This window comes from Phyllobates terribilis, unplaced genomic scaffold, assembly GCF_046119375.1.
Source record: "Phyllobates terribilis strain yellow unplaced genomic scaffold, ASM4611937v1 Scaffold_1__5_contigs__length_1240528914, whole genome shotgun sequence".
NCBI lineage: Eukaryota > Metazoa > Chordata > Amphibia > Anura > Dendrobatidae > Phyllobates > Phyllobates terribilis.
Window position 1 is genome coordinate 422,484,458 of NW_027362761.1, and position 27,686 is coordinate 422,512,143.

Below are 27,686 nucleotides of genomic sequence, written 5' to 3' on the forward strand. Positions count from 1 at the left end.
GCTGACTTTGGTTTTGATAAAACACAGTGGACCTACACCAGCAGATGACATGGCTCCCAAACCATCACTGATTGTGGAAACTTCACACTAGACCTCAAGCAGCTTGGATTGTGGCCTCTCCACTCTTCCTCCAGACTCGGGGACCTTGATTTCCAAATGAAAATTGGAACGCTGGGTCCTTGTGGAGTGTGTCAATGACTGCCTTTTGTCAAGTCAGCAGTCTTTCCCATGATTCTGGAGTCTACTGAAACAGACTAAGGGTATGTGCACACGATGCAGAAATGAAGCAGAAAATTTCTGCATCTCCCTGGCAGAAAAAACGCATGCAGATTGTGCATGCGTTTTTCCTGCAGAATACATGCGGATCCACATGCAGATTGACATGCGTTTCCGCATGCAGATTGACAAGCGCTTTCCAGGCGATTTTAGCATCACCTGGAAAGTGCTTGACAACTAGGTCACACTATATAAATCCATGCAAACAGCATGGATTTATATAGTGTGACCCGAGAGAGTGTATATACTTACCTCTGATGGCCCGCGCTGTCCTGCTTTACAAAGTTCCCGGCTGCCGGCAACTTTGAATTGAAAGACCTGCCGACGTCAGCGTCACGTGACCCGTCACATGACTCTGACGTCACCGCAGGTCCTACAACTCACTGCAAGTGCCGGGAACCAAGCGGGAGCGCTGCGCGGGCCGACAGATGGTAAGAATACATTTATTTTTTATTTTATTCTTTTTTTTACAGCTTTTTTAATGGTACCTGGGTGTGGATGAGACTCTCCTCTCCTCCACACTCGGGTACCATCCGCATATTAGAACGCGCCAATAACGCAAGTACAAATGCTGTCTTGCGGAATTGGCGCGTTCTAATGCAAGTCAATGGCGGCGAAATCACCGCGTTTCCGCAAAATTAATTGACATGCTGCGGATTTTTGACCGCAGCGTTGACGCTGCGGAAAAATCCGCATCATGGGCACAGCACATGCGGATTTCCATTGGGGAACATTGCTTCCCTTCTACCATGCGTTTTTCATGCGTTTCCGCGGCGTTTACGCAACTGCAAAAACGCCGCGGAAACGCATGAAATACGCATCGTGTGAACTTAGCCTAAGGGACCTTTTTAAACGCTTAGGAAGCCTTTTCAGGTGTTTTTTGTTAATTATTTTAATTTAGTGAGATAATGACTTTTGTTTTCATTGGCTGCAAGCCAAAATCATCAACATTAACTGAAATAAACACTTGAAATAGATCACTCTGTTTGTAATGACTCTATATAATATATGAGTTTCACTTTTTGTATTGAAGAATTGAAATAAATTAACTTTTTGATGATATTCTAATTTAATGAGATGCACCTGTACATTTCTCCGTGCTTGCGCTCGTGCAGAGGCTGAGCTCAGATCACAACTGATCTCATATAGATGAACTATCCACAAGAGAAGCATGGTTTTCCACAATGACCATTGGTCAGTATACAAAAAAAACCATAGCATGCCCTACTTTGGTCCGATAGTCACCTCACAGAAAGATGTACCCCAAACGTCACCAATAAAAAGCGACAGCTCGCCATGCAAAAAACAAGCCCTCACACACCTCAGATATGTCAACAACAAAAAAGTTATGGCCCCCAGCATACTGCAACACGAAAAAGTTATTTTATGTGATTTTATGAGACGAAAGTAGCAAAACATAAATAACTATATAACTTTTGGTATTGCCATCATGGTACTGCCCATGAATAAAGTTAAAATGGCACTTGGTGAACACACTAAAAAATAAAAATTTGAAGAATTTCATTTTTTTAATCCCTCCCAGAAATAGTCCATAAAATTGAATCAATATATGTGCACAAAATGGTGTCAATAAAAGATACGAATACTTAAAAAATAGGCGTTTATGTACATTTTCATCATAGGCCGCTGTGGGTTTTATGGAGCAGGAGCTAAGCCTGCTTCATTCACGGCAGATATGGTAACTAGAGCGTGCAGCGATCACTGCGGTTAACCATTTAAATACCGCAGTTAACCATTCATATGCTGCTGCTATCAAACACAGTGGCATTTATATGCCATGATTCCAGTGCATGGTGACACGATCGTGGGGAGCCAATGGGTTATTATGGAAGCTGGGGGCTGCTGAATGCCCCCGTGACTGCCATCTTAGTCCTCCTGTGAAGCTTAGCTAGGAGCTGTGCTTCATAGGAGACCACAGCTACTGTAGATACTGCAATATACTAGTATTATGCTATAAGTGATAAAGTGATCACAGATTCAAGTCCCCTAGAGACTAAAAAATAAAGCAAAAATAGTTTTAAAAGAATATAAAAAAAATAAATAAAAACATAAAATATTAAATCACCCACCTTTTTCACATTCTACTATAAAGATGTGAAAACATGAAAAGAAAAACATATTTGGTGTCATTGTGTCCATAAAAGTCAAGTATCAAATTGTTAAAGCCAAACGTTAAATGTCGATAAGAAAGAAAAAAAAGAAATGTCAGAACTGCAAAAAGTCATGATTCTTAAAGGGTTAATAATAATAATAATAATAATAATATGATGTAGCTCTCTGAAGGACAAGCTAAAAAAAGTCATGAAGGGCTCTCCTCAGGGCTCTCTATTTACAATGAACACATCAGCATTCATTGCCCTGTCCACCAATCATGTCCTTGCTATTATCATTTGAACCTGTCTTAGATAAGTAAGCCATCATCTGATTGGCTGCTCCTGGTACTACAGTGCAGAGACCAGTCCCGCACACAATGGCCGCCTGCAGTGAGCCCTGGGTGTGGCTGCAGTGCGGGGAGAGCAGGGCGCAGCAGGCAGGGGAGGGCAGAGCAGGGCGCAGCAGGCAGGGGAGGGCAGAGCAGGGCGGGCTGCCAGCTGACGGCTCCTGTCTCCAGGACTTGGCCTAAATGCTGACGAGAAATGATGTCCGTGCTGAGCTCCGCCCGCGGCTCCTCCCTCCTCCATCTTCAGGCCGAGCTCTGCTGCGGGTGTCACACATCAGCCATCGCACGGCCCGGACTCGGCATGCCTACAGCACTGAAGGACGGCTTCGAGAAGTTCCTCAGCCACAAGAATGTGTGCACCGACCTGCTGGAGAAGATCGAGGCAAAGACCGGGGTGAACCGGCGCTACATAGCCCTGGGTGAGCCGTGCCCCGCTGGCATCTGCCGCCCCATGTGTGAGCGCCGCATACAAAGGAGCAGGGCAGGCAGCCTGGTGCTGGGGGAGCGCTGCTGCTCTCTGCTGTCACCGCCTTTGTACACGGGGCTCCCGGGTCTGGAGGGAAATGTCGCAGTTCAGTGGTCAGTCCTGTGTGATGAGACATTTGTGTTATCGCAGGAGGCACGACCATTGTGCGACAAATGCTGACAACACAAGGAGTGCTTGGCAAACTGTGTGGGATCCTGCACCCATGGGTGTGAGACATTTGTAGGAAAATGTCTGATGTTACAGGTACGATCACAGACTGCTGTCCTATCTGATGTGTCATGTCTGCCATCCGTCCCAGTGATAAGAGCCAGCATTATAGGTGGTGTACAGGTGACTGTATGGGCGGCTGATCTCTACCTGCCAGGTGCTGCTGCCTCTATCTGACTGTACAGTGGGAGGGAGTAGCAGTGTAACACCTGCTATGATCCATGTGGTCGTCGGCTGGCAGCTGACATATGGCAGCGCTCTCGCCAGGCAATGAATGGGCCCCTTCAAAGTGACTTTTCACAGCCAACGCTCTCCATGGCGTGATGTACGAAGTATGGTGGCTCCTTCAAACATACACAGTGCTGTGTGGCAGCCGCTGAAAAATAGCAATTTCCTGCAAAACGTTTATAGATTTATTTTTTTGTTTTTAATTTTTGTCTTGCCCTTTTTAAATCCAAGCCTCCATATCAGGGATGTCAAACTGAAATACACAGAAATAAATCAATTAGGAGATATATCCAGCGCAGAAGTATTCAATAAAAAAACTTTTATTAATTCATATAAAATCCAAGAGGCTTGAAGCATAGAAAAATCACAACCATGACAGACAGGAGGGGTTCATTTCAGCAGCAAACGCGTTTCGGATAGTAATCCTTAATAATTGTATCATTGCAATGATTAAGGATTACTTTCCGAAATTCATTTGCTTGTTGTGATTTTTCTATGCTTCTGGCCTCTTGGATTTTATATGGATGAATAAAAGTTGTTTTTTTTATCGGATACGCCTGCGCTGGATACTTCTAATTGATTTACTTCCACATGGCACCACTGATCCTTGCATGCGGTCTCCGACTGGGTGAGCTAACTTTTTTCTTTGAAATACACATTGGGCCAAAATTAAAAGCTTGGACAAAGTCGCGGGCCAACCTTAATATTTATTAAAATAATGTCTACAATTGAGGACGTTTTTTCATTATCAAGTATACCAATGAATCTTTTCATGTGGAAACAAACAGACTGTCCCACGAACAAAGGACATTTTAATTAATAGATCTTAGAATAAAATATTGGAATAATATGTTCTGTAAGAGCAGTAAAAAGCATATGGCTAAATGGCCTAATTTAAATATGTAATAACAAAGGATAAACAACCTTGAATAATAAAGTATGATGCTAACAAGTTCCCCCCCCAAGCACAGTAAGACACCCCCACAGTGAATTCCTCCCCAGTACCCTCCACACACAGTATAATAGGACTCTGCATTGCCTTCCATACAATATGATGGCCCCACATAGTGCTCCATTAAGTATAATGGGCCCACATAGTGCTTCATGCAGTATACAGGCCTCACATAAAGATCCATACAGAATAATAGGCCTCACATAGTCCTCCGTACAGTATAATAGGCCCCACATTAAAAAAACAACCTCTCCCAGTTCCCCTGCTGCTCCGGTCTCTTCATGGTGTCTGATCCTCTGCACACCTCAGTACAGCAGGCGCGTTGTAATGATGTCATCACGTCCGCTGCGCTGAGACATCAGATGCAGAGGGGGAATGATCCAGGATGCCAATACAGTTGGAAGTGCGATGCTGGGCAGGGGATCCGTCTTCTAGATGATTTCTTGGTGTAACCCCTCACCCCCCTGAATCAGAACCTGGCAGCACCGTCACAGCAGGGTATATTCTTCTCTGAAACGCCAAAACATTGATGATCCTGCAGGTGACTATAGGGAGAGACGAGACTAATCCAGTGCCGTCCCAGCCAACTTCTCCCCACACCAGCCTAATACACATAGGAGAGACCTGTCAATAAACTAGAGCGGTGCTCGCACAATGAGATGTATACACCCGACTGGGCTGCAGCCTGGCTGGATGATGTGGCATTCATATATCCATTTTCCTAACAGGTCCATGTGTCCACCCTGTTAAACTCATCACATGTCCAGTTGTCCTCAGCGCAGACTCGGCCAATCAAGTCTATGGGAATCCAAGAAAAATGGATGAAAAACTGAACACATCCATTTTTCCATTAGTTTTCAACTAATCCATCACTAAGCATCAGTGGAGAAAAAAGTTCCCCAGAAATGTTCTCATCAGAGTACTACTCTATAACCTGTTCCTCCAGTATCACAATCCCAGTGTCCGGCTACCTGACATGTGTGGTGGGGTCCTAAAGCTGGTCACCAGTGGATTTCTCCCTGACCGGTAATTTCTGAAAAACGCAGTTACACTTTCCCTGCCTAAAAACTGATAAAAGTGACCATGTTGTATCCTCATCTTCGTGGAGACCATGGTGATCCCCTTCTTTCTCTACAGAGGTTCTGGTGTGGGCTGTTCCTGTCCCTTTACTTCATACATGCCAAATCTGGCCCACAGGGTGGTTTTGTTTGGTCCACAATACCAGAACCATCACCCCGATGTGGGGCCCATTATTCTGTGTGGGGGACTGTGTGGGGCCCATTATTCTGCGTGGGGGGACTGTGTGGGGCCCATTATTCTGCGTGGGGGGACTGTGTGGGGCCCATTATTCTGCGTGGGCGGACTGTGTGGGGCCCATTATTCTGCGTGGGCGGACTGTGTGGGGCCCTTTATTCTGCGTGGGCGGACTGTGTGGGGCCCTTTATTCTGCGTGGGCGGACTGTTTGGGGCCCATTATTCTGCGTGGGGGGACTGTGTGGGGCCCATTATTCTGTGTGGGGCCCATTATTCTGTATACTGGTTGGCTTGCGACTTTGTCCAAGTTTTTAATTTTGTCCATCTGTTTGAGTTTGACACACATGTATAGCGCTGCGTGTTGCATCAGATTTTGTAAGCCAAAACCAGATTGAGTCCAAAACGCACAGAAACCTTTACCTTTTATAGCTATTTTTCACAGCGTTTCTGTTCCTCTCTTGGTTTTGGCAATCACTTACTAACCAATATGCAAGTGTGACTGAGGAGTTGCACTACAAGGCTGCTGTATGACTTCAAAAGCCTCTTTGTACAGGCTCCCACATGGAGGAAGTAAATGGCTAATCTGCTCTCCTATTCGTCATGGTTAACCCTTGACATTAAACCCTGCACAGCGCCTGATTTGAGTAACAAATCACAGTAGAGAAAATGAGGACACAACATTTTACTAATATTTTCTTCTCTACTGTGTTGTAACCCAGCAGCGCCAATGATATGGGCCGAGTCAGGAGGATGATGAAAGTGGGCAGAGGATTTCTCTTTAATTGTATTTCAATATCTCCTCACACCCATACATCCATGTGCTGGCTGGTGCCTGATCAGGTAGCACAGGGCATAGTAATGCCAGAAGGGCAATTATAGATTCGCACCCATATATACTCCTAGATTGTAAACTACTCCCTGCACTAAACAGCTTATAAATCTTATTAAAACATCCCTATTTCTCATACATGTTATCTGTGAATTTCATAGACATAATGTGTACCCATTATATAGAAATTACAGTTAGGTCCATATATATTTGGACAGAGACAACATTTTTCTAATTTTGGTTCTAGACATTACCACAATGAATTTTAACCCCTTAATAACATCTGACGTACTAATACGCGTCTGTGCCCTGGGACTTAAGAGCCAGACCCGTATTAGTACGTCATGGCGATCGCGCGCGCACACAGGCTGTGCGGGCGCGATCGCCGCCGGGTGTCAGCTGATTGTCACAGCTGACACCCGGTACTATGTGCAGGGAGCGGTCACGCACCGCTCCCAGCACATTAACCCCCGCGATGCTGCGATCGAAGTCGATCGAAGTCGATCGCGGCATTGCGGGGGCAAGGGGAGGTGATCGCCGATACTCACCTCCTCTTCCGGCTTCCAGCGCAGTCTGCAAAGGCTTCCCGGGTGTTGCCATGACGACCCGATGTCGTCATGACAACATCCGGGTCACCAGAGAGCAGGAAGATTGCTTGGACATGCGCAGTGCATCTCCAAGCAATCTTCACACTGTGCACTTCTGACAGCCTTCATGGCATAGGGATGGTGCTCCATTCCTGTGCCATGCAGGCGATCAGAAAAAAAAAAGTGAAAGTCCCAGAGTGGGACAAAGTAATAAAGTGTATAAACTGTGTGAAAGTGGAAAAAAAAAAAAAAAAAAAATGTGCAAAAATATTATAAAAAAATAAAAAAAATAATACACCAAAAATAAAAATATAATGTACCCATCAATAAATATTATTATAAAAAAAATAAAAAAAAAACAATAAAAGTACACATATTTGGTATCGCCGCGTCCGGAACAACCTGACCTATAAAACTGTCCCACTAGTTAACCCCTTCAGTGAACACGGTAAAAAAAAAAAAAAAAAAACCAAGCAAAAAACAATGCTTTATCACCATACCGCCAAACAAAAAGTGGAATAACACGCGATCAAAAAGACGCATATAAATAAAAATGATACCGCTGAAAACGTCATCTCGTCCCGCAAAAAACAAGCCGCCATATAGCTCCATCAGCCGAAAAATAAAAAAGTTATAGCTCTCAGAATAAAGCGATACTAAAAAATATTTTTTTCTATAAAATAGCTTTTATTGTGTATAAGCGCCAAAACATAGAAAAATTATACAAATGTGGTACCGCTGTAAACGTACTGACCCGAAGAGTAAAGCTGCCTCATCAATTTTACCACACGCGGAACAGAATAAAAAAAAAAAAAAAAAACAATTCCTGAATTGTTGGTTTTTGTTTATTCTGCCTCCCAAAAATCGGAATAGAAAGCGATCAAAAAATGTCACGTGCCTGAAAATGGCACCAATAACAACGTCAAGTCATCCCGCAAAAAACGAGCCGTCACATGACTGTCTGCCAAAATTTGGAAAAATTATAGCTCTCAAAATATGGCGATGCAAAAACTAGATTTTACAAAAAATGCGTCTTTTAGTGTGTGACAGCTGTCAGTCATAAAAACCCCATATGATTCTGGCATTGCTGTAATCACACCGACCCGAAGAATAAAGTCGTCTAATCACTTATACCGCACAAGGAACGGCGTCAAAAATAAACTCTTGAGTTAGGATTGGGCTAGGGTTAGGGCTGGGTTTGGGGCTAGGGTTGTGCTGGGGCTAGGGTTGTGCTGGGGCTAGGGTTGTGCTGGGGCTAGGGTTGTGCTGGGGCTAGGGTTGTGCTAGGGTTAGGGCTGGGGTTGGGATTTTTTTCAAAAGTAAGAAAAAAAGATGACGATATGGCGACTAGTGTTGAGAGCAAGTGCTCGCTACTTGAGTTTGCATCGGGTGCTCTGGTATGCATTTAGTATCGTGGGTATTTGAGTGACATGCTCGAGTCTCTGCCCCATATGCTTCGCGGCCAAAAAACTTTACGGGGATTGCCTGCCATGCACGAGCGATCCCCGCATGTTTTTTTTTGGATGTCTAATAACCGTGAAACATGCGGAGCAGGGACTCGAGCATGTCACTCGAGCACACGCTGTACATGGTGCATACCTGAGTACCCGATGCAAACTCAAGTAGCGAGCACTTGCGCTCAAGAATAATGAAAACTTATTCAATATGATGACCTAATGTAAACAAATAATGTGCCGTACCTCTGGGTTCAAAATGTTCACTATACACCTTAATAAAATCTTTGAGGGGTATAGTTTCCAAAATGGGGACACTTGTGGGGGAGCTCCACTGTTTAGGCACATCACGGGCTCTCCAAACGCGACATGGTGTCCGCTAACAAATTGAATGGAAAATCGGCTCAAATTGTTAGCGGACGCCATGTTGCGTTTGGAGAGCCCCTGTGTGTCCAAACATTGGAGCTCCCCCACAAGTGACCCCATTTTGGAAACTAGACCCCCCAAGGCACCTATCTAGATGCATAGTGAGCACTTAGAACCCCCAGGTGCTTCACAAATTGATTCGTAAAAATGAAAAAGTGAAAATAAAACACTTTTTCATTTTTATGAATCAATTTGTGAAGCACCTGGGGTTCCAAGTGCTCACTATGAATCTAGATAGGTGCCTTGGGGGGTCTAGTTTCCAAAATGGGGTCACTTGTGGGGGAGCTCCAATGTTTGGGCACACAGGGACTCTCTAAATGCAACATGGTATCCGCTAACAAATTGAATGGAAAATCGGCTCAAATTGTTAGCGGACACCACATTGCGTTTGGAGAGCCCCTCTGTGCCCAAACTTTGGAGCTCCCCCACAAGTGACCCCATTTTGGAAACTAGACCCCCCAAGGCACCTTTCTAGATGCATAGTGAGCACTTGGAACCCCCAGGTGCTTCACAAATTGATTCGTAAAAATGAAAAAGTGAAAAAAAAAACACTTTTTCATTTTTATGAATCAATTTGTGAAGCACCTGGGGTTCCAAGTGCTCACTATGAATCTAGATAGGTGCCTTGGGGGGTCTAGTTTCCAAAATGGGGTCACTTGTGGGGGAGCTCCAATGTTTGAGCACACAGGGACTCTCCAAATGCAACATGATATCCGCTAACAAATTGTCGGCTCAAATTGTTAGCGGATATCATGTTGCATTTGGAGAGTCCTTGTGTGCCCAAACATTGGAGCTCCTCCACAAGTGACCCCATTTTGGAAACTAGACCCCCCAAGGCACCTATCTAGATGCATAGTGAGCACTTGGAACCCCCAGGTGCTTCACAAATTGATTCATAAAAATGAAAAAGTGTTTTTTTTTTCACTTTTTCATTGTTACGAATCAATTTGTGAAGCACCTGGGGGTTCCAAGTGCTCACTATGCATCTAGATAGGTGCCTTGGGGGGTCTAGTTTCCAAAATGGGGTCACTTGTGGGGGAGCTCCAATGTTTGGGCACACAGCAGCTCTCCAAACGCAACATGGTGTCGCTAACAATTTGAGCCAATTTTGCGTTAAATTTGTTAGCGGACACCATGTTGCATTTAGAGAGCCGCTGTGTGCCCAAATATTGGAGCTCCCCCACAAGTGACCCCATTTTGGAAACTAGACCACCCAAGGCACCTATCTAGATGCATAGTGAGCACTTGGAACCCTCAGGTGCTTCACAAATTGATTCATACAAATGAAAAAGTGTTTTTTTTTTCACTTTTTCATTGTTACGAATCAATTTGTGAAGCACCTGGGGGTTCCAAGTGCTCACTATGCATCTAGATAGGTGCCTTGGGGGGTCTAGTTTCCAAAATGGGGTCACTTGTGGGGGAGCTCCAATGTTTGGGCACACAGGGACTCTCTAAATGCAACATGGTGTCCTCTAACAAATTTAACGGAAAATCGGCTCAAATTGTTAGCGACACCATGTTGCGTTTGGAGAGCCGCTGTGTGCCCAAACATTGGAGCTCCCCCACAAGTGACCCCATTTTGGAAACTAGACCCCCCAAGGCACCTATCTAGATGCATTGTGAGCACTTGGAACACTCAGGTGCTTCACAAATTGATTCATAAAAATGAAAAAGTGTTTTTTTTTTTCACTTTTTCATTGTTACGAATCAATTTGTGAAGCACCTGGGGGTTCCAAGTGCTCACTATGCATCTAGATAGGTGCCTTGGGGGGTCTAGTTTCCAAAATGGGGTCACTTGTGGGGGAGCTCCAATGTTTGGGCACACAGCAGCTCTCCAAACGCAACATGGTGTCGCTAACAATTTGAGCCAATTTTGCGTTAAATTTGTTAGCGGACACCATGTTGCATTTAGAGAGCCGCTGTGTGCCCAAATATTGGAGCTCCCCCACAAGTGACCCCATTTTGGAAACTAGACCACCCAAGGCACCTATCTAGATGCATAGTGAGCACTTGGAACCCTCAGGTGCTTCACAAATTGATTCATACAAATGAAAAAGTGTTTTTTTTTTCACTTTTTCATTGTTACGAATCAATTTGTGAAGCACCTGGGGGTTCCAAGTGCTCACTATGCATCTAGATAGGTGCCTTGGGGGGTCTAGTTTCCAAAATGGGGTCACTTGTGGGGGAGCTCCAATGTTTGGGCACACAGGGACTCTCTAAATGCAACATGGTGTCCTCTAACAAATTTAACGGAAAATCGGCTCAAATTGTTAGCGACACCATGTTGCGTTTGGAGAGCCGCTGTGTGCCCAAACATTGGAGCTCCCCCACAAGTGACCCCATTTTGGAAACTAGACCCCCCAAGGCACCTATCTAGATGCATTGTGAGCACTTGGAACACTCAGGTGCTTCACAAATTGATTCATAAAAATGAAAAAGTGTTTTTTTTTTTCACTTTTTCATTGTTACGAATCAATTTGTGAAGCACCTGGGGGTTCCAAGTGCTCACTATGCATCTAGAAAGGTGCCTTGGGGGGTCTAGTTTCCAAAATGGGGTCACTTGTGGGGGAGCTCCAAAGTTTGGGCACACATGGGCTCTCCAAACACAACATGGCGTCCGCTAATTATTCAAGCAAATTTTACAATCAAAAAGTCAAATAGCGCTCCTTCCCTTCCGAGCCCTGCCGTGCGCCCAAACAGTATTTTTTCCCCAAATATTGGGTATCTGCGTGCCCAGGGGAAATTGCACAACAAATTTTGGGGTCCATTTTTTCTTGTTACCCCTGTGAAAATAAAAAAAATTGGGTCTAAATTAACATTTTTGTGAAAAAAGTTAAATGTTAATTTTTTTCTTCCACATTCAAAAAATTCCTGTGAAGCACCTTAAGGGTTAATAAAGTTCTTGAATGTGGTTTTGAGCACCTTGAGGGGTGCAGTTTTTAGAATGGTGTCACTTTTGGGTATTTTCTGTCATAAAGACCTCTCAAAGTGACTTCAAATGTGATGTGGTCCCTAAAAAAATGGTTTTGTAAATTTTGTTGGAAAAATGAGAAATCGCTGGTCAACTTTTAACCCTTATAGCTCCCTAACAAAAAAAAATTTTGGTTCCAAAATTGTGCTGATGTAAAGTAGACATGTGGGAAATGTTATTTATTAACTCTTTTGTGTGACATATCGCTCTGATTTCAGGGCTTAAAAATTCAAATTTTGAAAATTGCAAAATTTTCAAAATTTTCGCCAAATTTCCGTTTTTTTCACAAATAAACGCAAGTGATATCGAAGAAATTTTTCCACAATCATGAAGTACAATATGTCACGAAAAAACAATCTCAGAATCAGGGGGATCCGTTGAAGCGTTCGAGAGTAATTACCTCATAAAGTGACAGTGGTCAGAATTGTAAAAATTGGCCCGGTCATTAACGTGCAAACCACCCGCGGGGCTTAAGGGGTTAAACAAAACAATTCAGATGCAGTTGAAGTTCAGACTTTCAGCTTTCATTTGAGGGTATCCACATTAAAATTGGATGAAGGGTTTAGGAGTTTCAGCTCCTTAACATGAGCCACCCTGTTTTTAAAGGGACCAAAAGTAATTGGACAGATTAAATAATTGTAAATAAAATGTTCATTTTTAGTACTTGGTTGAAAACCCTTTGTTGGCAATGACTGCCTGAAGTCTTTAACTCATGGACATCACCAGACGCTGTGTTTCCTCCTTTTTGATGCTCTGCCAGGCCTTCACTGCGGTGGTTTTCAGTTGCTGTTTGTGGGCCTTTCTGTCTGAAGTTTAGTCTTTAACAAGTGAAATGCATGCTCAATTGGGTTGAGATCAGGTGACTGACTTGGCCATTCAAGAATATTCCACTTCTTTGCTTTAATAAACTCCTGGGTTGCTTTGGCTTTATGTTTTGGGTCACTGTCCATCGGCAGTATGAAACGACGACCAATCAGTTTGGCTGCATTTGGCTGGATCTGAGCACACAGTATGGCTCTGAATACATCAGAATTCATTCGGCTGCTTCTGTCCTGTGTCACATCATCAATAAACACTAGTGACCCAGTGCCACTGGCAGCCATGCATGCCCAAGCCATCACACTGCCTCCGCCGTGTTTTACAGATGATGTGGTATGCTTTGGATCATGAGCTGTACCATACCTTCGCCATACTTTTCTCTTTCCATCATTCTGGTAGAGGTTGATCTTGGTTTCATCTGTCCAAAGAATGTTCTTCCAGAACTGTGCTGGCTTTTTAGATGTTTTTTTAACAAAGTCCAGTCTAGCCTTTTTATTCTTGATGCTTATGAGAGACTTGCACCGTGCAGTGAACCCTCTGTATTTACTTTCATGCAGTCTTCTCTTTATGGTAGATTTGGATATTGATACGCCTACCTCCTGGAGAGTGTTTTTCACTTGGTTGGCTGTTGTGAAGGGGTTTCTCTTCACCATGGAGATTATTCTGCGATCATCCACCACTGTTGTCTTCCGTGGGCGCCCAGGTCTTTTTGCATTGATGAGTTCACCAGTGCTTTCTTTCTTTCTCAGGATGTACAAAACTGTAGATTTTGCCACTCCTAATATTGTAGCAATTTTTCGGATGCTTTTTTTCTGTTTTTGCAGCTTAAGGATGGCTTGTTTCACCTGCATGGAGAGCTCCTTTGACCGCATGTTTACTTCACACCAAAACCTTCCAAATGCAAGCACCACACCTCAAATCAATTCCAGGCCTTTTATTTGCTTAATTGAGAATGACATAACGAAGGGATTGCCCACACCTGTCCATGAAATGGTCTTGGAGTCAATTGTCCAATTACTTTTGGTCCCTTTAAAAACAGGGTGGCACATGTTAAGGAGCTGAAACTCCTAAACCCTTCATCCAATTTTAATGTGGATACCCTCAAATGAAAGCTGAAAGTCTGAACTTCAACTGCATCTGAATTGTTTTGTTTAAAATTCATTGTGGTAATGTCTAGAACCAAAATTAGAAAAATGTTGTCTCTGTCCAAATATATATGGGCCTAACTGTAGCTTTATAAGGAAGTGCCAAAGACATAGAAACAATTTATGAAGAAATACCAGTATTCACAAACTAAAAGCATAAATGTTAAATTCCCAAGCACCAAAAAAACAGAGAAAAACCATTCAAAATTTCCACAATGTTCAAAAATCTAGAAATGGACAGCACACAGTAACAAAAGCTTGGGTTTTTTTTTCTTTGCATCTAAGAAATAAAAAAGCCTATGATGGTTAAAAAAAAAAATAAATAAATGGAAAAGTGATCAAAAATTGATGAGAATCAAATTTAGCAAATTGATGAACAATGGGCCTTTTCTTTAAAAAAACAAACAAACTATTTCTCTTGTACACAAAAAAAATGTAACCTGTGGATATGTTCAGGCTTTCACACCTATTTTAACATTCAAAATTTGTAAAAACGCCAAAAGAAGTGACCTGGCATTCTTCTGATATTATCAGCCTTGAAGACGCTATATACTTTACATAACAAGTCAATGAGAGAGCTCAAAAGACGCCCGGACATTTTTTGAAGCACTTCATCATTTTTTCTGCTTAAATAGCGATTTCTTCATTATTCAGTGGAGTAAAAAAAACAAAACATTGCCACATAATGACCGTAAAATCGACTCACGGCAGCCAGAACTTTCAGGGGAAAAAAACCCCCAAACGCTAGTGTTTCCTGAAGAGTCTTCTGCTAGAAAAACTCTGCAGATTCATCTGAGTTTAAAGATGTTTGTGTGCACACAGCCCTATTCAGACCTCACGCTGCTGTGAACATCTGTTTGAGGCTATGTGCCCACGATGCAGAAATGAAGCAGAAAATTTCTGCAGCATTTCTGCATCTCCCTGGCAGAAAAAAACGCATGCAGATTGTTCATGCGTTTTTCCTGCAGAATACATGCGGATCCACATGCGGGTTCACATGCGTTTCCGCATGCAGATTGACAAGCACTTTCCAGGCGATAGCATCACTTGGAAAGTGCTTGACAACTAGGTCACACTATATAAATCCATGCAAACAGCATGGATTTATACAGTGTGAACCGTAAAAATGAAAACAAATAAAGCTATACTCACCCCCGAGGCCCCGGCGTGGCTGCAGCGCTGCTTCCTGTCTGGTTCCCGGCTGCCGGCATATCGCGAGACAGAGCGGTGAAGGGCTTGCGGTCACATGACTGTGACGTCACCGAAGGTCCTTCAGCGCTGCTGGCATTCAGAGAGAAGCCGCCGGACAGGTGAGTATAAACTTTATTTGTTATTTTATTCTTTTTTTACAGGTACAATGGTACCCAGGTCTGGATGAGAGTCTCCTCTCCTCCAGAACTGGGTACCATCCGCACATAGAGACGCATAGAAGCCGCTTGTAAAAATGTACAGTCGCGGTTTCTGTGCGTCTCAATGCAAGTCAATGGCGGGAGTTCCGCTGCACTTCCGCAAAATTAAATGACATGCTGCGGATTTTTGTACGCAGCATAAACGCTGCGGAAAAATCCGCAGCATGTGCATAGAACATGCGGAATCCCTTTGGGGACCATGGGGTGCGGATTACCTAGCGTTTTACAAGCGTTTCCGCTGCGGAAATTCCGCAGCATAAACGCTTGAAAAACGCTACGTGGGCACACAGCCTAATGTAGAAATAAACGTTGCACCTCATACATTTTATTTCTTCCCTTCTCCCACTCATAAACATGTAGACTGCTGCATACGCCTCCATTAGCTGGAGACGACATCACATCCCACATAACAGGCAGACACTATATTAGAGGGAAGGCGATGGAGAAACAGAACTTGAATGTCAGGTTGTGCGAGTATAGCATATAGGCAACATGCCTGCTGTTCACACTCTCTAGCCTTGTGAGGCTTCCACTGGGGTAGTAGTAGACTGTGTCTGAGTGTCCGCCTCTAGTAGTTATATACGCCTGAAAATGCTGCACATCGGAGCACCCTGAGTCAGTGGCCCCGCCTACACATACGCCGGAACCTGTTTTTCGCGGGGTTCGGGTACAAGCTCCAACGGGACATCTGAACGTGGCAAGATCACAATGTTAAAGCACCCTTGTGGCTCTGTCATTATCCACCTATGTTCAGTTAGATCATCTTGCAATTTTTACTTCTTTGTTATATAATCATTGTGATCTCGCATGGGCAGAGGTTTTCTACAGGCTACATCTCTAAGTATATTGGTTCAGCTATACTAGTAGCAGGATTGGGACATTGGTCAGCCCGATACTTTTATAGTGGTCAGAGCCCTCCAGTAAGAAGCTACAAATTATTGGCTTGGCTTTATCAGGACAAATATTTTTTTCAGACTGACAACCCCTTTGGATAGATAAAAATGACGGGACATGTCAACTTTATTGCATCATATCCAAATGATTCTCCATCCAGCTATGCGACTGAGGATAAAGTACTGACATTCTGCACTAGAGGCAAAGGAGAAAATCTCCAAATACATGGCGCTGGATGAAGCCTGTACAGCCATACACTATGGCCATAGGCCATGCGCTGCCATGTAGCATCATGTGCATCAGCCCTGAAGATGCAATATGCAATCTCTCCTTTTTTTCTTTTTCTTTTTTAAGTAGATCTGGAATAGTCAGTTGTTACCCCCATGGATGACCATTTTTGTGTCTAGGGATATATTGGAGATGGGGTTGATTACATAATTAAATTTCCCCATTGGCTTCATAGGCTAGGCCGCTTTCCTGTATACTCCTAGTTTTGTTGGTATTGTGAAACTCCTAAAATGAACTTCTTTAGAAGTAACGCTTCCTGGAAGCTGTATAGCTTTTATGTAAGTGGTGTTCTTTTCGCTTGTGCTATACGATGCTGCTCCCTTTTTAATGTATACTGATCAGTCCTGGTATAAAATCCTGCTGCTTGTGTAAAATGAGAGTGGCCATGTAGTAATCGCACAGCGACAGCTGAAGCTGTATGGGAATGTGTGCCATTTGCATGTGTAGGAGGGAGAGAAGGAGGCAGACTTGGCAGCGGGAGCATTGACGTGCACTATAGGAAGCTGCAGCCAAACACCCTGGAAGATGATCCGGTTCCTTGCAGCAGGTAAGCAGCGGAACAGAGTTTTCACAGTAAAGCTTCCATATGTCTGTAGCATTGAATGTCGCAGTACAGAAAAGTTTCCTAGCCTTTGGGTTGTGCCCTGGTGTTAATCAGAAGCATTGAGAGAATACCATAAACTTTCCAGATTGAAGTGATTTCATGCAGCTCTCACACACATCGAGGCACCACAAGGAATGGAAAAGTTGAGTAAATGATAATTTTTCTTGCCGAATATGTGATAGAAAGCCTTTGTTCTGCACAGACTCTGTATATCCGCTGATATTAATGCTTCATTTGTTTTCTGATTTCCCGAACAGCAATCATTGGCATCTTGGCAGTGTACTTGGTGTTCGGTTATGGGGCGTCTCTGCTTTGCAACTTGATTGGATTTGCCTATCCAGCCTACATCTCGTAAGTGTCTGTTAGTATGTGTCATAACTAGGTTATCTGCATGTAATGCAAATCATTGAGCGTTTTCTTAGTTTACGTTTTCAACACCATTCTACAGTCATGGCCAAAAGTTTTGAGAATGACACCAAAATTATATTTTCACATGATCTGCTGGCCTCTGGTTTTTATTAGTGTTTGTCTGATGTTTATATCACATACAGAAATATAATTGCAATCATATTATGAGTACCAATAGGTTATATTGACAGTTAGAATGAGTTAATGCAGCAAGTCAATATTTGCAGTGTTGCCCCTTCTTCTTCAAGACCTCTGCAATTCTCCCTGGCATGCTCTAAATCAACTTTTGGACCAAATCCTGACTGATAGCAGTCCATTCTTGCATAATCAATGCTTGCATTTTGCCAGAATTTGTTGGTTTTTGTTTGTCCATTCGTCTCTTGATGATTGACCACAAGTTCTCAATGGGATTAAGATCTGGGGAGTTTCCAGGCCATGGACCCAAAATCTCTATGTTTTGTTCCATGAGCCATTTAGTTATCACATTTGCTTTATGGCAAGGTGCTCCATCATGCTGGAAAAGGCATTGTTGGGCGCCAAACTGCTCTTGGACGGTTGGGAGAAGTTGCTCTTGGAGGACATTCTGGTACCATTCTTTATTCATGGCTGTGTTTTTAGGCAAGACTGTGAGTGAGCCGATTCCCTTGGCTGAGAAGCAACCCCACACATGAATGGTTTCAGGATGCTTTACAGTTGGCATGAGACAAGACTGGTGGTAGCGCTCACCTCTTCTTCTCCGAATAAGCTGTTTTCCAGATGTCCCAAACAATTGAAAAGGGGATTCATCAGAGAAAATGACTTTGCCCCAGTCCTCAGCAGTCCACTCCCTGTACCTTTTGCAGAATATCAGTCGGTCCCTGATGTTTTTTCTGGAGAGAAATGGCTTCTTTGCTGCCCTCCTTGAAACCAGCCCTTGCTCAAAGAGTCTCCTCCTCACAGTGCATGCAGAAGCACTCACACCAGCCTGCTGCCATTCCTGAGCAAGCTCAGCACTGCTGGTAGTCCGATCCCGCAGCTGAAACAGTTTTAAGATACGGTCCTGGCGCTTGCTCGTCTTTCTTGGGCGCCCTGGAGCCTTTTTGACAACAATGGAAGCTCTCTCCTTGAAGTTCTTGATGATGCGATAGATTGTTGACTGAGGTGCAATCTTTGTAGCTGCGATACTCTTCCCTGTTAGGCCATTTTTGTGCAGTGCAATGATGGCTGCACGTGTTTCTTTAGAGATAACCATGGTTAACTGAAGAGAAACAATGATACCAAGAACCAGCCTCCTTTTAAAGTGTCCAGTGATGTCATTCTTACTTAATCATGACTGAATGATCGCCAGCCCTGTCCTCATCAACACCCACACCAGTGTTAATGGATCAATCACTAAAACGATGTTAGCTGCTCCTTTTAAGGCAGGACTGCAATGATGTTGAAATGTGTTTTGGGGGTTAAAGTTCATTTTCTGGGCAAATATTGACTTTGCAAGTACAGTAATTGCTGTTAAGCTGATCACTCTTTGACATTCAGGAGTATATGCAAATTGCCATTACAAAAAATGAAGCAGTAAACTTTGGAAAAATTACTATTTGTCTCATTCTCAATACTTTTGGCCATGACTGTACATCAATATATATTATTATATGGGGGTGACGTTTGTGTTTCCATTGTCATCTTTTAATTATTACATACATTTTTACAGCTAAGAAGTTTTGTGATATACAACATGGCAGAAAGAGCTGACACATTGTAACATTCAGACGTATCAAATAGCACAAGGAATTCAGACAGACTACATTAGTGGGCAGGAGATTGAGAAACAGAACCTGAATCTCAGGTTGTGTAATTTCTTGAGGTCACATAAGAGTACGAATGCTATCTGTGTACAGTATACAGGCTTTCTCTACTATCCTGCTCGTAGCTTCCTACGTCATCCAATGTAGATTGTCACTTCTTTTTTTATTTATGTTCAGTAAACTTTTACATACTGAAATAGGAATACCAGCCTTTATTAGGATTACAGAAACAGAGGCACAGGCACACCTTCTGTCTGTACTTCCCATAAAACTAGCAAAGCCCTCAAGGATGCAGCATGTAATCGGGTATTTCATTCTCATGAACGGCTGTCCTTAAAAGGAGTCTATCAGCAGGTTTTTGCTATATAATCTGAGAGCAGCATAATGTAAGAGCATAGACCCTGATGGCAGCGATGTGTCACATACTGGGCTGTGTTCTGCTATTTCAATACAATCAGTGTTTTATCAGCAGGAGACTATCGCTACAGGAGAACTAGCTGTATGGGTGCTAGTCTAACCACGCTCACACCACTGATTGGCAGCTTTGTCACTATACAATGTACATAGATAGCTGTGGTGTGGACGGGGTTCTACAATGCTCAACAACTGAGGTCTGCTAGATCTGCAGAGAAAACTGTGACTATCATAACTGCTGCTGTCAGTAACTAAGTGATACACCGCAGGAATCAGGGTCTCTGTCCCTACTTTGATGCTGCTGTTTAGATTACATAGCAAAAACCTGCTGACATGGTCCCTTTTAAGAGCAATACAAAAAAATATAAATAATTGTAGCAGCTATTTCCCTAGCTATAAGTCTGCTCTTTGTATCTGCCCGATGTGTGGTTTTGGAGGCAGGAATGTCGGTGTCCTGAGGCCGAGTGTTTGCATACGGCACAATGCTGAGTCTGTTCTGTCATTTAATCCTCCATCTGTCGGGGCAGGTACGGGATTGTACCGAGGTCCTTCTATTGTCTGCTCAACTTCTGCTTTTGTCACACGATATATTCGATTTGCTTTAAACTACTTTTTTACAACCCGCATCCTTCCTTGTGTTTCACATTTTTAGTTTCCATCTCCTGTACTGGATTTTATTGCACTTGCTGACGTACAGTTTTATTTTTTTTTTTTTTTATACATATGTGAGTAAATGTACTGTAATTGTATGAATGGATGTAATAAAAGGTGTTCATTACTTCAATATTGTCTAGATTAGAGATTTTGGACAGACAAAGTCCAGATAGTGCTGTGTACAGAGCAATGTGGACTTGGTTATTTATCCAAGCATTTGGTACATTATATGTGATTATTGCTAGGTCTCAGCTGTTCCTATTGTGGCACCTGACACAGCTCTCCACATTTGGCCTTTTCCACATGTTTGTGATTGGGGTTTTATTTGTCAAAAGTAAAACAATGTTGCTTCTTCTAGTACCCTTCCAGTCAGAGAATCATGGACAGTACATGTATGCACCACAGATGGCGTCTATGTGCTGTTCAGGCAAATTTGGTCTTCAAATTCTTATTTTTTTCTTTTTTGTGCAGACTGCAAAAAAAACAGACTCGTGAGAAGATCCATTAAATGTATTGTCTGTTTGTCAGTAGAGTGTGGTAGATTGACTCACTCGGCTGCTTCCAGAGGTAGACACAGGAATGTTTTTCGTCTGCAGGTTTATTTAATATGGCATAAAGCACTGCAGGTTCAACAACAAAAACACGGCCTTGCTGGCATAACGGTAAAAGTAAAGATAAAGTAAAGCACAGTCCTTATGCATGCAGGGTTCGCCGCTCAGGTTATCACAAACTTCAGCTCTCCCTGAAGTTCTACACAGGACACTTACTGGTCTCCAAACAGACAACCCAAAAAAAACCTCAGTAGCTGGATATTTAACTCCTCCAGCCACACCCTTAAGGTGGAGATATTGTGAGTATACAGACATTACAGCACGGGATCACAGCTGATTCTTTTTGTGAATCAACACATTTCACTGCCTGTTTTTAAGCAATGTTTTACTTCACAGAATCAGCTGCGATCCCCTGCTGTAATGTCTGTATACTCTTTTGCTTCCTCCCCTGCCCAGGAGATGTGGTATGATCAGACCGTGTTCCTGCACGGTCAGACACAGCCATTACACAGTACACAGCAGGGGCACATGTATAAGATTATCTCAGCACAGGAACATTTTATTTAAACACATCCAATTGTGGAAATTATTATTCCAAGATATATTGACTAAAATTAACTTTTGTTCATGTGAAAACCCCTTTATACTATAGAGCTTCTCAGATTTAGACACAGCTAATGAAGGAGAGCTGTGTAGTGTATTTGATTGGAAAAGCCAGGTTTATTATCTATTGCACTGAATTTTTATTTTTACCCATGTTGAATAAGTTCATTAAGAGTCAACCCCTAACATGATGGCTGTGGCCCATGTTTTGTCCAGTCCTGTCCTTTACCCTTCTTACGAATCCTCCATTATTCAACAGAGCAGAGGGGCATCACCTGCCTTTCCCTGCAGTTGTCTCCCTAGAGAGGATGGGTAATAAATGTATGAATATTGGATTTCAAAATGGCCAATCCTTTTGATCTTGAGGGAGATAAGCATCCGCCAGATGTATCTGGCAGCAACTTATCCTCTTCCTAAGAATACATGCACTCGAACAAGCCAAGCAGTCATATGTGTGGGGAGGGCAGAAGGTATAGGTATCAGCCAACCGCTATCTATGGTGTATGGCAGCGTTAAAGGGATCGGTCACCCCAGACACTGTGTAAACTACATGGTCAAAAGAGGCCCCTAAAAAAAAAAAAAAATAAATAAAAAATTCCTTTGATGTGCATAAAAAGCAGTTTGTCCGATACACTACGTGAACTGAACACTTATTTATGTATGTTTCCATATCGCTAATAATGCCGCTGTCATAATGAGTTCTTTTAAAACACATATGTCAAACTCTGGCCTGCAGGGTGAGTGTATCTGGCCCGTGATGCCTGACTAGTCGCCTGCCCGGCTATTGCACTTTCAACTGTATCAACAACCTGGATTCATTCCCTCTGCGTCTGATGTCTCAGCGCAGCCGGCATGATGACGCTCCGCTGTATGGAGCACTATATGGGGTCACTATACTGTATGGAGCACTATGTGGGGGCCATTATACTGTATGGAGCGCTATGTGGGGGCCATTATACTGTATGGAGCTCTGTGTGGGGCCCATTATACTGTATGGAGCTCTGTGTGGGGCCCATTATACTGTATGGAGCTCTGTGTGGGGCCCATTATACTGTATGGAGCTCTGTGTGGGGCCCATTATACTGTATGGAGCTCTGTGTGGGGCCCATTATACTGTATGGAGCTCTGTGTGGGGCCCATTATACTGTATGGAGGTGCTGTGTGGGGCCCATTATACTGTATGGAGGTGCTGTGTGGGGCCCATTATACTGTATGGAGGTGCTGTGTGGGGCCACTATATTATTACCATTGTTATTTATTATTATAGCACCATTTATTCCATGGCGCTTTACATGTGAAAAAGGGTGTGTGTGTATATATAGCAAAAACAATTACAAAAATGCAACGGCAACTGGTACAGGAGGAGAGAGGACCCTACCCGTGAGGGCTAACAACCTACAAGGGATGGGTGAGGGTACAGTAGGTGAGGGTTGGGCTGGTCATTCAGCGGTATGGTGGAGCGATGGTTACTGCAGGTTGTAGGCTTGTCATTGACTATACTGTATGAAGCACTGTGGGGCCATTATATTGTACAGAGCACTATATGGGGCCACTATTCTGTATGGAGCACTATGTGGTGCCCATTATTCTGTATGGAGCACTGTGTTGGGACACATTATACTGTATGGAGCACTGTGGGGCGTACAATAGGGTCATTATACTGTGTGTATGTGGAGGGTACTGTGGAAGTATCATACTTTATTATCTTTTTTTATCCTGTTTTTTATTTCTTTAAATTAGGCCATATGCTTATTACTGCTCTTACATAACCAAAAAAATTAACTGGAATATCAGTTGGTATGCATGCAAAATAGGAGCATGTTCACACTAGTCATTAAACAGACAAAACCCAAGACAAACAAAATGAACATATACCTTGCTGTAAGTAAATAAGTAAAAATAATAGTGCATATAAATAACGTAGGGTACTTTGGTAAATCCCCTCTTACATAAGATATTATATTATTCCAATATTTTATTCTATGATCTATTACCGTATATACTTGAGTATAAGCCAACTTTTTCAGCCCATTTTTTAGGCTGAAAAAGCCTCCCTCGGCTTATACTAGGGTATGTACTCAAGTATATACATAGTCCGGTGGTGTATAGTGGGGGGGTTGTGGCGGAGGAGCGGGGCACACGCAGTAGCTGCCGCCTCAGCTACCACATGTGCCCGCTGCTAAAAGCCAATGAATATTCACCCTTCTCCACTCCCATGGGATTGGGGATGAGGGGTGCCATGCATCCCAGGATTGGGGATGAGGGGTGCCATGCATCCCAGGATTGGGGATGAGGGGTGCCATGCATCCCAGGATTGGGGATGAGGGGTGCCATGCATCCCAGGATTGGGGATGAGGGGTGCCATGCATCCCAGGATTGGGGATGAGGGGTGCCATGCATCCCAGGATTGAGGAAATTTACCAGTAGCTGCTGCATTTCCCACCCTTGGCTTATACTTGAGTCAATAAGTTTTCCAGTTTTTTGTGGTAAAATTAGGTACCTTGGCTTATATTCGGGTCTGCTTATACTCCAGTATATACGGTAATTAAAATGTACTTTGTTCGTGGACAACCCCTTTAAGTTTGTTTCCATATGAAAAGGTTCATTGTTATGTTTGACAAGGAAAAACTTCATCAATTGTAGACATTATTTTTAATAAATATCAAGTTGGCCTTTAACTTTGTCCAAGCTTTTTTTTCCCCCGTGTATCTGAGTGTGACATCCCTGCTCTATAGTGTAGATAGATGCTGCCTTCAGAGTCTGCTGGCATACTAATACATAGAGATGATCTGCCGTTACTGACCTCAGGACTCTGGCATAAGATCTGTCACTTCCTGAAATGAGGACATTATTTATTTTTTTTTGCAATTTCCGTTTTCTTTGATTTCTATGTATAATTGGCCACAAACTGTAAAAGCCCTCAGTATTTCTATGCCACTTCATGTACACTATATAAAGACTTGGAACAAAGAAGTAACAGGTCTTTCCTGCATGTAGCTAGTAATAGTGAAATACAGTGCCTCGAAAAAGTATTCATACCCCGTGAACTTTTTTTCACATTACACCCACAGACTTAAATGGATTTTATGTGATACACTAACACTATATAGCAAGTATTTGTGAAGTGTAAAGGAAATAATATATGGTTTTCCAAATATTTTAAAAATATAAATCTGACAATTGTTTTGTGCATTTGTATTCAGCCCCCCTGAGTCAGTACTTTGTAGCACCAACTTTCACTGCAGGTACTGCTGCAAGTTGTTTGGAGTCTGTCTCTCCCAGCTTTGCATATCTATAGATGACATTTTTGCTCATTTTTATTTGCAGACTCGCTCTAACTCAGTGACCTAGGATGTAGACGTCTGTGAAGTCTTACTACAGATTCTCAGTAGGATTTAGGTCTGGACTGTGACTGGACTGTTCACACACATGAATAAGCTTTGATCTAAACCTTCCATTGTAGCTCCGGCTGTAGGTTTAGGGTCATTGTCCTTTTAAAAGCTGAACCTACGTTCCAGTCTCAAGTCTTTTGCAGCCTCTAACACGTTTACCTCCAGGATTGCCCTATATTTAGCTCCATCCATCTTCCTATCAACTCTGACCAGCTCTCTGTCCGTGCTGAAGAATAGCATCCCCATAGCATGATGCTGCCACCACCATGTTTGATGGTGTTTTCAGGGTGATCTGCAGTGTTAGTTATCCACCACAGTGTTTTTCATTTAGCCCCAAAAGTACTACTTTGGTCTTATTTGACCAGAGCACCATCTTACACATTTTAGCTGCTTCCCCCTATATGGCTTTTTGCAAACTGCAAATAGGAGTTCTTATGGCTTGTTTTCAAAAATTATTTTCTTTTTGCCACTCTTACATAAAGGCCAGATTTGTGGAGTATATGACTAATAGTTGTCCTGTGGACAGATTCTCCCTCCTGCGCTGTGGATCTCAGTAGCTCCTCCAGAGTGACTGTGGGCCTCTTGGCTGCTTCTAGTGCTCTCCTTGCTTGGGATGTCTGTTTAGGTGGACAGCCATGTCTTGGTAGGTTTACAGTTGTGCCATACTCCTTCCATTTTGGATGATGGATTGAACAGTGCCTCCCCATGAGATGTTCAAAACTTGGGCTATTTTTATTTTTTTTTTATAACCTAACCCTGCTTTACTCATCTCCACAACTTTATCCCTGGCCTGTCTGGTGTGTTCATTGGTTTGCATGATGCTGTTTGATCCCTAATGTTCTCAAACCAACCTCTGAGGCCTTCACAGAATAGCTGAAGTTATACTGAGAATAAATTACACACAGGTGTACTCAATTTACTAATTATGTGACTTCTGGAGGCAATTGATCACTCAGGATTTTATTTAGGCTTATTCAACTACAGGGGGCTGAATACAAATGCATGTCACAATTTTCAGATTTATATTTTTTAAATAATTAGAAAACCATGTATCATTTCCTCTACATTTCACAAATACTTGCTACTTTGTGTTGGTATATCACATAAAATCCCAATAAAATACATTTTGTTTTGTGGGGGTGATGTGAAAAAATGTGGAAAACATCATGGGTTATGGATACCTATTCAAATTGTAAATGCCATATCTAACATTTTGTAGGTTTCAGTGTTTTTTTTTTAATTCATTATATGCGGCTGATGTTCCTTCGTGAGATTGGTGTTACAGAAAAAACAGAATTTTAATGACTTACAGGGAAGTAAGTTATGAAATACTGCCGCCAGTCATGTTTTGTAATCTGCAGAAAATACAGCCTAGTTCAACACGTTATTCCAGGCTGGCTGTTTTCTGAGTCATATTGTGGGCAGTTCTTTTTTTTTTTTTTAACACTCCACACTCACTAAAGTAGTAATTGCCCCGTGATCTGTGTACATTGAGTGTGCATGTGAGTCACTGAGCTTCCCCCATAGTCCTGACATACAATGAAGGAAATAATTATTTGATCCCTTGCTGTTTTTGTAAGTTTGCCCACTGACAAAGACATGAACAGTCTATAATTTTAAGGGTAGGCTAATTTTAACATTGAAAGAGAGAATATCCCCCCAAAAAATCAAGAAAATCACATTGTATAAATTAGATAAATTTATTTGCATTTTGCAGTGTGAAATAAGTATTTGATCCCCTACAAACCATTGAGTTCTGGCTCCTACAGACCAATTAGACGCTCCTAATCAACTATTTACCTGCATTTAAGACAGCTGTCTTACGTAGTTACCAGTATAAAAGACTCCTGTCCACAGACTCAATTAATCAGTCCGACTCTAACCTCTACAACATGAGCAAGACCAAAGAGCTTTCTAAGGATGTCAGGGCCAAGATTATAGACCTGCACAAAGCTGGAATGGGCTACAAAACCATAATTAAGACGCTGGGTGAGAAGGAGACAACTGTTAGTGCAATAGTAAGAAAATGGAAGAAATACAAAATGACTGTCAATCGACATCGATCTGGGGCACCATGCAAAATCTCACCTCGTAGGGTATCCTTGATCATGAGGAAGGTGAGAAATAAGCCTAAAACTACACGGGGGGAACTTGTTAATGATCTCAAGGCAGCTGGGACCACAGTCACCAAGAAAACCATTGGTAACACATTACGCCTTAAAGGTTTAAAATCCTGCAGTGCCTGCAAGGTCCCCCTGCTCAAGAAGGCACATGTGCAGGCCCGTCTGAAGTTTGCCAATGAACACCTGGATGATTCTGTGAGTTATTGGGAGAAGGTGCTGTGGTCAGATGAGACAAAAATTGAGCTGTTTGGAGGAAGAGAAATGCTGTCTATAACCCAAAGAACACCATCCCCACTGTCAAGCATGGAGGTGGAAACATTATGTTTTGAGTGTGTTTCTCTGCTAAGGGCACAGGACTACTTCACCGCATCAGTGGGAGAATGGATGGAGCCATGTACTGTAAAATCCTGAGTGACAACCTTCTTCCCTCCGCCAGGACATTTATAAATTGGTTGTGGCTGGGTCTTCC

General features: G+C 42.8%; 1 protein-coding gene across 1 annotated transcript in view; it reads left to right on the plus strand.

Moving 5' to 3' along the window:
- The first annotated feature begins 2,914 nt into the window (after positions 1-2,914).
- REEP5 (receptor accessory protein 5) overlaps positions 2,915-27,686 on the plus strand; it is a 43,304-nt gene continuing 18,532 nt past the window's right edge. Inside the window, exons 1-2 of the mRNA XM_073677283.1 lie at positions 2,915-3,156; positions 17,549-17,642. Coding sequence (XP_073533384.1) covers positions 2,934-3,156; positions 17,549-17,642 — 317 coding nt within the window. The 5' untranslated portion in view covers positions 2,915-2,933. The remainder of the gene's footprint in view (positions 3,157-17,548; positions 17,643-27,686) is intronic.